This window comes from Pithys albifrons, chromosome 7 (genome assembly GCF_047495875.1).
Source record: "Pithys albifrons albifrons isolate INPA30051 chromosome 7, PitAlb_v1, whole genome shotgun sequence".
Classification (NCBI taxonomy): Eukaryota; Metazoa; Chordata; class Aves; order Passeriformes; family Thamnophilidae; genus Pithys; species Pithys albifrons.
In genome coordinates this window covers 18,135,407-18,147,921 of record NC_092464.1, presented here as the reverse complement: position 1 = coordinate 18,147,921, position 12,515 = coordinate 18,135,407, and the positions used below count along the sequence as shown (strand labels likewise).

General features: G+C 40.9%; 1 protein-coding gene across 2 annotated transcripts in view; it reads right to left on the bottom strand.

Annotated features, from left to right (window-relative positions):
• The window catches only part of PRTFDC1 (phosphoribosyl transferase domain containing 1), a 44,873-nt gene extending 37,714 nt beyond the window's left edge, over window positions 1-7,159 (bottom strand). For both annotated transcript variants that reach the window (XM_071560748.1, XM_071560749.1), the window contains exons 1-3: window positions 7,096-7,159; window positions 3,422-3,528; window positions 93-276 (exon numbers count right to left, since the gene is read on the bottom strand). In XM_071560748.1, the coding sequence (XP_071416849.1) occupies window positions 93-276; window positions 3,422-3,528; window positions 7,096-7,140 (336 nt within the window). In that variant the 5' untranslated portion in view covers window positions 7,141-7,159. The remainder of the gene's footprint in view (window positions 1-92; window positions 277-3,421; window positions 3,529-7,095) is intronic.
• Between the last annotated feature and the right edge of the window lie 5,356 nt (window positions 7,160-12,515).

Sequence of the window (12,515 nt, the reverse complement as noted above, 5' to 3'; positions counted from 1 at the left end):
TCTTATAACTGGAGGTGGGATCTCATATACAGAAGTCCACTATTTATTATGACATTCAACCAGAATCTACATAAAAAAAGGTGTTGACTTACGTGGTAACTTTTCAGTCTAACAAAATCAACTTTCATGGAGATGAACCTTTCTGAATTTCTGCTAAGATTTTTAATGTGCTCCACAAGATCAGCACAGAACTTGTAGCCACCTTTGAGGACACAGAGAACCACAATATCATTGTCTCCAATGTCTTGCACAATATCTTTGGCCAGTCGTTCTGTCCTGGGAAAAAAAAAGTAAGGATAAAATAACATCAGATGCAGGTGCTCTAAGTTCATAGTAGGGTTTCCATGTGTTTACAAACAAACACTACAGCGAGTAAAAAGCTTGACTGACACCCTGTTTAAGCGTCTTGACTTCATAGAGTCACCAAATCATTTAGGCTGGAAAAGCCCTCCAAAATCATTGTGTTCAACCTTAGACAACCTTGACAACTAGACCATGGATGGCACTGAGTGCCACATCCAGTTGTTTCTTGAACACCTCCAGGGATGGTGACTCTACCACCTTCCTGGGGAGTTCATTCCAGTGCTCAGCTGGGTTTGGATGCAGCTCACAAAGGCCAGACACAGAGTGATAGACTCATGATGTAAAGCATGTGAATCAAACTGGTTAAGCTTAATTGCATAAATTCCACTGCTACACAAAGGGAGCCACCCATCTCAGCATACGTTGGACTCATAAGCATTTCAGAGACTTTGGAGAAAAGGATGTGAGTTAGCCTTTCATTTTACCTCACAGGAAACATCAGTATAAAATATTCCTCTACAAAGCCCTAACTTGTTATGGTAGTTACTGCAGAAGAGCAACAAATTGAGTGAAAGATAGAGAATTTTTGAAATAGTTCACACTGATTGGCTTTGGAAGATGCTACCACTACCATTTTAACAAAAATATACACAAATACCAGAAAAAACCCAGAGCATCAGTCAAAAGGTTATAAAGGATATATATTTTGACTCTTTTGTACAGATCACTGTTTTATACAAGAAAACTAAAGAGTGCAAAAACTGAAGTGACTTGTTGAAGGTCACACACACACAAATAACTGGGCTCCTGCTCCAGTGAACCCAGAATTGCAGGGTTCCCAAACCTGTCTTCTCTTTGACAATTCTGCACTGCAAACACAACATGGCAGACAGCTGGAAATAAAAGGTACTCATTTCTGCCATACAATGCTACACACATGTTTAAGATAAAAATAATAACTATGAATCTTACTTTATTATCTTAATAATAAATTTAAATAAATATTCGTCTTAAGTAGTTTTGCTTTCTAAAGAACATCAGAGATGGCATTTCTAGACCTAAAATAGGGTACCAGGTCATTTCTAGATGTAAAGCATGTATCAACAGAAAACTTAATAATGTTTTGAGGAAAACCAGCTCAGTGTATTATATTCTGTAAACACGCTGGAAAATTCTGTGATAGGTCTCTGAATGAGATTAGTAGTTTCTATGAGAGTGAACTTCTTGGAAGGCAGCAATTTATTAAACAATCCTATTATTTATCCCATGTCTTTCATTATTACATTTTTCAGGTTTTGTTGTTTTTTTCTTTCTCTGTTGACTCCAATATGGAAATCAATTTGCCACCACATAAATGCATTGATTGAACTGTAGTGAAATCTGTGCATGTAACAGAATAGAACAAGCTCAAAATTGAAGATAATATACCAGTTATGAGCAAAAGCTATTGCTTCATTTTCACATCTTTGTATCTATAATGCTTTAGTAAATTCCATATAGCAGTAATTAGTAATTTTTTCAGAAATAGAAGATATCATTACATCATCATGTTTGATCTCGAATACATAATTCCTTTTACTCTTGTAAGAATTAGTAAAAGACTTTCACTTACTGTACTGAAAATTAATATAATAGTGTTTTATCATCCTTTATCAAGTCTAAGAATCATAGGGAAAACTTGTCATTAAAAAGAAACATTTCTCTGATCATTTTTTGTTTTTTGTATCATTCCTCAGATTGTCTGAGGAGCTGAAATTTCACTTTGTATTTTAAAAGTGTATGAAATCCAGCACAGACAAAAATGTAACATTTTCAATTTTAAAATAAAAATACAATAGTTTTAACTTATATTTCTATTTTATTTATATTTAATTACTATGAACTGACAAGAGAATTTTCTCAAGTGCTGAGCCTTCTTCCTACATGAAAGTCTTGCCTGATCCCAGCATATTCAGTTCTGTGTCCTTTTCTATTAGAATAGAATCAGCTTTTTTTGCTGGAGTAAGAAGTGGAACTAATTCTGCTGGAATACAAAAACAACACTGGTGTTCAATGCTTACTTGAAAGAAATTTATATTGAATTCCATGAGAACTGAAGTTGCACCATCTTTATTTTAAAAAAGGAGGACTTAAAATTCAATTTACTCAAACCAAAAGATTAAAAATTCAACACAATGGTAACTGAAAAGGCAATTAAGGAAAGTTTGTGTTCAGAAACAAATACAGGTGTAATAGCTATTCCTTATGATGGGTGTTTACATTCTTTTTTTCAAGGAGTTCAATTCCCCTTGTATTTGCAACCAGCTGCAAACAGGGTAGGTAGAAACCTGCAGGCTGAAATTCTATGCAATTCCATTTAGTTATTCCCAATAAATACACTGTTGAAAAATTACCATTTAATTTTGTAACTTTCAACATCAAAATAGTAACTGGGCATGAAGACTGAGCTGGCCGACCACAAACACCAAAGCACATCAAATGTGTACAGTGAGTGCCCATGGGAACTGCCACAAAGTAAGGAAGGAGGGATGATCAGGCTTTCCCTCTGACTTCCTTCAAATTCAGCATCTGGACCCAAACAGCCCACACCACCTTTTAGGTGTGCTGAATGGCAGGAGTCAACAGTGCAGTCAGGAACCATCAGGTTAATTTGCATTAATGATTCCTACTAGAGAATTGCCAAAGTTGTACATAATGGAATGTAGTTTTTTCTCCTATTTTTTTAATTAAAAGCACATAATGATTGGAGTGCAAGAGGGACATTCAGATACCTGCATATGCAAAGATTTTACTTGCCCCTGGACCTTCAGTTCAGCTCTTTCAAACTGCATTCCAAAGTAATTCCACTACATGATCAGACTCTCTTTTTCTGTGGGACGCTCTGTCTCATTCAATGCCCAAATCAGAAATGTGGTGAAAGAAACAAGACAGGGAGCTGCAAAGGCCACTACAACCTTCCAACATTTTTTTTACTTTCCAAATTAAATATTTTTGTAAATGCTAATATGATATTTTAGGACAAATGTTATACACACACTGTCTGTGGATGACAGCCCGCATAAAAAAAAGAACAACACTAACCAAAGAATTTATTTAGTAACATTCAGACTACACATACCTGTCAACAATAATGCCATGAGGTATGAGCACATATTCCAGATCTCCATAGTAGTGCTGAGGATAAGTGAACAAATCCAGACTGTAACCAGGCCAATTGTCTGAAATCTGAATATCAAACAGTACTGTTAAGAACACTTCATGGTGTTTGACGTTATGTAACTGATATAAAATCAGCATTCTAGTACACTCTGAATTAATAGTATGCCATACATTCTTCCAGTTATAATTTACTGGTTTGCTTTTCCTATTAATTATTTTGCTTCTTGGTATATCTCAGAAATCAAATGCTACAGTTTCACCACCCCCCCCAGTGAAAATTTCACCTGAAATTGCAAAACACTAGATGGAAAAGTGAAGCATTTAATACTAAATGAGTGGCAAGAATAAGTTTCTTCCTACTTCAAACTCCAAATGCAAATATAAGATTGACAGTAAGAAAGGATTCTCCAATGGGAAATTCAGACAGTGGGGTTAAAAGTCATAAAATCCTATATTAAAACTGTACATTTCTAATTCAGAGTTATTTAAAAGTAGTAAATAAAAAAATAAATGTTGTACAGATGAAACACCACATAGGAAGGTGTACTTCTTGCTAGAGGTGAGGTTCTTAGTTTAGATGTCATCAAAGATAAGCGATTACAAAATGTTGCATCTCCCCTCACTATCAGCTAGTCTGTAAATTCATACGTTTACAGAAAAAACTACTTTACAGATTTAATATATATTGGTTTCATAAGTATCAGAATACAATGATTAGGAGTAGAGATTAGGAAAGACAAAAATCAACCAACAAGTGAAGTCTTCAGAAAAGCTATGAAGATGCAAAGTCATCAGCACAAAAACTAAACAAACACCAAATCAACAGTTTTCCCAATTCCTTGTGAAAGACAAGACCTGCAGGTTCACAAGGTTACCTTGACTTTACAAAGCTCTGCTTCAATATTGTTTCAGGATAAAAAGCGACACCTAACAGCCTTTCTTTACAATCACATTCCTCAAGTCAGATACTGTCTTTCTACAGCTTGGCTTCATGAATCTTGAGTAAAAAGAGAAATGGTGACAAACTTGCCTTTTGCAAAGGGCGTGTGTTAATGACATTTTTGCTCCATACAGCCTTTAAAGGGCTATCACTGAAACTGACCTCTGCTTATAACGTTATATAGTAGAGCAATAAATTGTTTCTCACAAATATTTGGCTAACACAACATACTTGATGTCAAGCAGTTCCTCCACAGCCCTGCCTCATGCTCTACTGCAACACTGTTCTGCCTCAGGGATTCTGGTTTCCTTGGGGACTTTCTCTGCGTATTCACTGACAGCTACAGACACCTCAACTGTCGTCTTTTCTTAACTCTACCCAACAATTTCTGTACCAAAAAAAGTTATTCGTTGGCAACTACTACTGAACACTTGCCCACAAAAGGGCATGACTGGGAGATCACCAGAATCAATTAAAGCTTTTCCCCTGAATTACACAAGCCTTGAAACTATACAAAAGAAAAAAAGTTACTTTGCTGTGTTCCTCATTTCCATAGAAACAGGAGATTATAAATATCCTCCTTGGTGAGGCTTTTAAATAGAGGCAAATCTTGCTCCAAAAACACTGCTGCAGAAGAGCAGGGAAGCCTATTTTTCCCGTCTACTTTTTCAATACATAGGGATGGCTGAAACTTTAAACATTTCGTAACAATGAACCATCTGGAGTGGTTTTGTTCAAAAGCATTTTAATGTAAACTGAAACAATTTCAGATAACTCGAAATTGCCTATGTATTATAAACACCCACTACAAACCCCTGTCAGTGTTGCTTACTTCTGCATTCCCATCAAATTGCATGTTTTTAGTGTGATGCAGAACATCAAACTAAATGGATGGGAACTGTTTCAGAATTCATAGAAACCAATAGCTTTTACTTAGGTTACAGTAAATCCTTTATGAAACAGTATCAGGATGAAATTTTGATTCTCCCATTTATCCTTCTGGTTCTCTTGAATAGAAGAACATAAACTCCATCACTTTGCAAAAATATAGAAGTTCTCATTTACAAGTGCTCACTGGTTTTTGACAAATAAGATGAAATTCACATGTACTTTCAAATTAATTATTTTTCTGATATAATAAGCCTATTTCATAGCTTTCTTTTAAACAGGCACTTGCCAACAAGAAGGCTTAGAAATTCTCATTTACCCTAAAGCTATTCACAGTGTCATGCTATAGGACAGGTTTCAGGCAACTGTAAATTCTTGTGATTGTTCTGTCTGTGAATTAAAGAAGTGCAATTATACTCACTTTCAAATATACATCAAAAATATTTAGAACATATAAACTCATCTTCTATTCAGTTCTGGCTTTAGCCCTTGAAAATATGAAGGGTAAAAATCTGATTGTTTCATAAAAAGACAGCATTCAACTGGGCAAGTAAATATATATACAAAATACACGGGTATTCTTGTGTGTTAAAGAAGTCCTATAGTGAAAGACCTACTTTTAAAGTTCAGGCTTGGCATGTTCAAACAACCAGCAGATATCATTCAGTAGGTCTTTTTGAAGTGGATGTGAATGCATACAAAATGGAATACAAATATGTGGTAATACCCCAAAGTGTTCCCAGGTATGAGAGAGCAGCTGAAGATACTCAATTGCAACACGTTTTCAAGAACGTGGCTGGTTTTGTTGTCTGGCAAAGTGAGTACAGGTGAGGTTTGAGCAGAGCCAAGTCCAGCTTTTGGAACTTAGACACAGGACTGGCCTTACTGTTGACTGTTTTCTCAGGGGCGTTGAGCAGAAGAAATTAAATCAGTACAGCAGAACATGGATATGCGCATTCATGTCCTCCTGTGCAATACAATACCCTCATGTTGCTCCAGGGATAAACAGAGTGACCTGCTTTAAGAATGAATTTGTTACACGGGGGTCAGGAGAGGTGGCTGGAGAGTGGCAGGTCCAGAGAGAGCTCGAACACAGAGGCAGGTCCTTCAGAAAGGAGATGGAGGGGATGGAGGCGTGGTGTGAGCACTCCCTACACAGAGGGCCCTGGACCATGATCTGGGCACCTATCCTGTTAATCTTCTGCTAAAATCCCACCGCCACATCAAATAAGACCACTACCCAAGGTGATAGCAGTGACGGCTCTTGCTTCACAGGAGAACCTGGTTTGTCCCTCAGAGTAAGGAGCACGGTCATTCATTTCTGATCGCTTATCCATCCCCACAGGCACTCCAAACACGCTGCCAAAGCTGGGGCTGTTTCCCACCCCAGCGCACCAGCCCATCCTGCCTTCCCGGAGCCCAGACACCCCGGAGGGGTCTGAGCCCGGGTGGGAGCCAGGCCCCTCGGGACCCCGCGGATCCGCATCCCCCTTGCCCAGAAGCACTGGAGGAGCCGCTCCGGGGACTCAGGGCCGCGTTTTCCCGGGGGAGGCCGAGCGTGCGGGGCAGCCCGGGGGCCCTGCAGCGCTGGGGATGGCGGGGCCGGAGCTGGGCGAGGGGCCGCGGCCCAGGCGCCGGCCAGGGGCCCGGAGCAGGCGGGGGAAGGGCAGGGAAGGGAAGGGGAAGGGGAAGGCGCGGGGGCAGCACACAGCGCCGGCGGGGCCGGGCGGGGGACGCGGGGCCGGGGACACCGCGCAGGACTGTAGGCGAGCGGCCGGGCCGGGCCGAGCCCCCTCCACATTTACCACAACGCCGCGGCCTCCAGCGCCGCTCCCGCCCGTTCCCGCCATGTCTGCGCCGCCCCACGGCGGGAGGGGCTGCGGGGCCGCGGGGATGCGGAGTGCAGGGACTGGGCTGGAGTCTGGGCTGGGCTGGGCAGGGCAGGGGCTGGGCTGGACAAGGGCTGGGCAGGAGTCTGGACAGGGGTCTGGGCTGGGCAGGGGCTGGGCAGGAGCTGGGCTGGGCAGGGGATTGGGCTGGGCAGGAGACTGACCAGGAGCTGGGCTGGGCAGGTGGCTGGGCAGCGGTCTGGGCAGGAGTCTGGTCTGAGCAGGGCTCTGGGCGAGGGGCTGGGCTGGGCAGGGGTTGGGCAGGGGCTGGGCTTGTCTGGGCAGGGCTCTGGGCGGAGGGTCTGGTCTGGGCAAGGGCTGGGCAGGGGGCTGGGCAGGGGGCTGGGCTGGGCAGGGGTCTGGGCAGGGCAGGGGCTGGGCTGGACAAGGGCTGGGCAGGAGTCGACAGGGGGCTGGGCTGGGCAGGGGCGGGGCAGGGCTGGGCAGGGAGTTGGACTGGGCAGGGGACTGGGCAGGGGCTGAGCTGGGCAGGGGGCTGGGCAGCGGTCTGGGCAGGAGTCTGATCTGGGCAGGGCTCTGGGCGAGGGGCTGGGCTGGGCAGGGGCTGGGCTTGTCTGGGCAGGGCTCTGGGCCGAGGGTCTGGTCTGGGCAAGGGCTGGGCAGGGGTCTGAGCAGGGATCTGGGCTGGGCAGGGGTCTGAGCAGGGATCTGGGCTGGGCAGGGCTCTGGGCAGGGCTGCATAACAGGCCTGGACTGGATAAGTGGGTGAGATTTAAGCCGCTGTGGTTTAAACGGCCGTTTTAACAGGATTTTGGTTAGGGGAGGAAAAATGGGATGCCGAAAAGCAAATTTCCAGCCGGTCAGTAACGATGCCTTCCCTCCTCGCTGTCTCCCGAGCTGCTACTCCCTCCCCACCGCGGTGCAGGATGTGTCTTCCCAGCGCCTCCAGCCCACGCGTGTTGCCTGTGCTGTCTGTGCAGTGGGAGGAAAACAGACCAGGAACAACACAGCTTTCTGCCACCCCCCTTCCAATGCTGTCAAAGTTATTATTAATAATTTGCTTTCACAGCCTCACAGATGAGAAGGAGCTTGTTTCTTTTCTTGGCTTGCTCTGATCATTACCTACCTTTACATTCCCATAGAAGAGGTTAAAATATGGACTCGCTCTATCCTTCTGTGTCCTGTCTTTTGGGGAAAATGCTAACAGCCTCTCTACCTACTGTGAGTAAAATTAGAGTTTTTCACTTCCTTAAAAGTGAAAGTTGGTTATGATTTCTGGTATCTAGCTGTCAAATATACAGCTAGGATTCTGCCATTCCTATATTAGAAATTATTGAAGCAAAAGTTGCTCTTAGGGGAGACCTGGGCATAATGAAATATGCCTCGTGGCATCCGAGGGACTCTTACCAAACAAGTAGGAATACATCTCTTTGGTACACTACTTTTCTAGAAAGTGGTTGTTGACACTTGTAGATCTCAGATGAATCCAGATAACACCATGGGTATGTCTACCCTTGGAGTTTGATGTCCAAGATGGATTGGGTTTAAGGTAATCCTTTTAGTGCACTTGCATTAGGACATCATGGTAGGACAATTAATAACTTAGGAATCTGGTGTTAAGAAGGCTTCTATAAATTAATCACTGATTAATATCTGTCTAAGTACTACAGCAATTGAAGATTACGCTGTGATAAGTGCTTTCTTGTATGAAGCCAAGTCTGTTTGCTTTTTGATGGTTAAGGAACTATTCTTGAAAGAACTGTTGCTACAGCAGACAACATGTCTGAAAGAACAGAAGACCAGGTTTACAAAGCGACAGGGACCCCTCCAGAATACACTTGTCTCAGAAGTGGTGCCTGTATATGAAGATTGAGATGTGCTGGGAAAAAATAATTCCTGTTCACAGTGCTTAAAAATAATAAAAAGCACTGAATTTGAACAGCATATACAGACTTCTATAAACTACATAAATAAAAATATTTTTGTAAATATATAGGAAATCTTCATAATAGGCAAAATCCCTAAATAGATTCGCTTTTCAATTACATGTCAACATTTCATAAAATTATTGAGAAAGAAAGTTTAATGTTTCATCTGAACTTTGGAATTAGATGCTCCTGATTTGTACCCACAATCACTCTTCAAGATTTAAAAATTCTTCTTGATTGGAGGTGGGCAAGAACCCCTCCTGAAGTCCCCATTTGCCCTAAAGTTAATGTAGTCTGATTCAGTTACCACCACTATACTGATAAAGTGCTGTTGCATTAACATCACAGAGCTGGGATCTGTATGTCTGAAGCTACTTGGATTACAGCTAGAAACACAGATCAGTTCTGCCACTGCTGTGTGAGTACTGGTTTCTTCTACCTTTTGGATTATTTAAGTTGGTATTACAGAGTTTTCTGTGTTTTTTAACCGTATTCTTTATCAGACCACTGCAATAGAAGAGATTGTTCTAACTACACTACAGACAGAAGCTTAATGCTTTGAAAAATGTTAACATGAACAAGACAGTAAAAAATACATTCCTCTGGCATTGTGCTGAAACACCCAAGCAGGAAATGTTTGTTCTTCCCATCAAGGTTGGACAACTGCATTTTGTTAAGTCTTTGTTTTGGTATTCTTCTCTTCCAGAAATTCTACTTCTTCCGTAAGAAGTGTAATGAAGTGTAGTTTCTTGCTAATAACAGTAAATAATAATAATGAGATAAAAAATAGATTAATTTAGCTGGGGTATAGTCTGAAGAATAGTGCTGCAATCAGCAGCCATGTGCCCAATCCACAAAGCTGCTCCTCTCCATGTAAGATTTTTTTCATTGGCATAAAATGTAATAAATTGTTTTAGCTTTTCTGCAAATGAGAAAAACCCAGAGAAACTAGAATTAATGAGGTTCTTTGTGCATGACAGAAATGAAGCTGCTAAGGATTTGGCTGTGGAGGTATGTGTACTTACTGAATGTTTACATTGATTTTTTACATTATGAACTGGTGTCGAATGAATTTACAGTAAAATTTCAAAACGTTTTTAAATTAGGGCCAAAATATGATTATTGAAAACATGTTATTAGAGCCTTAACTGTGAAAAAGCCTGTAAACATTGTGAAGAATGTTCTTATAATCTTTGTTTAGCTGTTTGTTTATAAACTAAAAATAGAAGGAAAAGAACAAACATTTCTAGATATACAACCATGGGAAATGATCAAAGGGTAAAAAGAACAAAGAAAATAAGGGTAGATAATACTAACAAGTAGGTCTGGACATGTAGCCAAAAGCCACAAAGATGCAGATGGAAGAAGCGACACACAGAAAAACAGTGTGAAGCCTTACAGGCAAATCCCTTGTGATGTATTTATATCTTAGGCCTTTACAGAAAAAATGTTAGAATTGAAATTACACATCTATTCCTCTCATAGCTTGTTACTGATAAAATTAGGACATATACCCTTTCATAACTCTAATGTGGAGAAATACTGAAAAGAGAAGGTTGGGGGTAGGGATATATCAAGAAAGGAGTCCAAGACAAACATTATCATGAGGTTACCTGTAAGCCACCTTTGCAACTGCATTATTTATTCTCCTCCCAACATTTGACAGCTCAGTTTAATATGTAAACACCAAAACTAGACAAGAAAAACATGAAAATCCAGAATATTTCAAGAGGCATGGCTTACCTATGTAGAAGCTTGCCAATTAGGGGATGAAGTAAGAGCTCTTTTTCTGGTTCTGCCTGTTGCTGCAGCTGTTATGTGAACATCAGAGCTGTAAACAATATTATCAAGCATAAACCTGCATTTCTTAGTGGTTACAAGGTAAGCGACAACAATGCCCTCACCACAATTGTGGCAGAGAAAGACATTTTTTGGATAAAATCATCACTGAGCAGATTATTAAAAACAACAGTCTAGTCATACAGTGTAGTAATGCATTCTTAATACATCGCATGGAGGATGTCGTGTCAAAAATGGGCTGATGAAGAAAATACACCAGCCACTGAGAATGCTTTAACAACTGATGTTTTTAATGTGGTTTGAATGTACTAAATGTGACAAGGCTACAAGAATACAGTACTGTAAGGCACGTTAAAAGCAATTCTAAATTCTTTTCATGACCATTTTTAATATATTCCAGAATTCTGAGTTCTTATGCATTACCTGAGGTAGTTACCCAGCCTGTAGGGGTGGGTGCAGGAGACGCTGTGTGCAGCAGCACATATTTGGCAGACAGTGTTACAGACACCTGGGAGAACACGAAGCACTGTTGCAAAATGTTCCCCTGCATTCACGAGGGTAGGGAGACCATAGGAAAAGCTGTCCCAGTAGCTGAGCTAGGCAGCACCCTATGATGAGCAGCAGTGGAGATGCTGCTCCTGCTCATGATTACTGTACTACAGCAGGGGACAGAGTGGCAGTGCCCGCTGGAATCTGGCTCCTGTCTGCCATCAATCTCAGCAGCACTGCCACAATTTCAGAGGAACTGGAAAGTTCAGCTTTGAAACAGCTTCAGCATCTGAGATCCACAAGAGAAGGTTGGAGCATTCAGCTATCACAATTAACCTGTACTGAGTCTATAAGGCTGACTCAGGCCTTCAAAATTAACTGCGGTAACTGATATCAAGAAAATGGCTAAAAGCTGCCATTCAAGATTTTAGTCTGGTTTTTAAATTTTTCATAACCTTTAAATCACTGTTAGGCACTGCTTGACAGAACCCTGGGCTTTAAGTTATTCAGTCTATGATAAACATCTTTAATACAAAACTACATTTTTGTTTGTTATTAATCTCACTGTGCCAAACTAGAGGAGTATGAGTTTTGCTTTGCAATTTCCTGGCTCCTGAAGATACTCTTCCTGCTTTTCAGGTTCATATTATTCATATAGAGTTCTTTGTAGCTGAAAGAAATGCAAACAGAAATTTCCTCCTGTCCTTTAATACTAGAATAAACTTTATATTCCTCATAATATTATGGAAATATTTCCCCTAGGTAGCTATTTACAGACATTGACGTTTGAATGATAAAGCCTTATTTTCAAGGAACGCTGCTTGCATCATATCCTATGACAAATTCATCATGCATGACCATGAAAACTGGTTGGGAAATTCTAACTATATAGTGGGTCACACCCAATGCAATGAACTTAACTGTTAGAATTTGTTTTCTTTTTAAAGGAAGTTATTCACTTGTCTTCATTCCCCTTTTTTCATTTTTTTATTAAAAAAAAATTGGGAATGTTTGACAAATGAAAGAATTCTGAGTGTCTTAAACAACTGAACAAGTAACAGTTTAAGGACTATTTTGTCCCAGAATAGCTCAGTCATCTTTGATGTAATTTTGGATCCTTCACAGCTTGCCTAGAATAACAGTGTAGTAACAAAAATG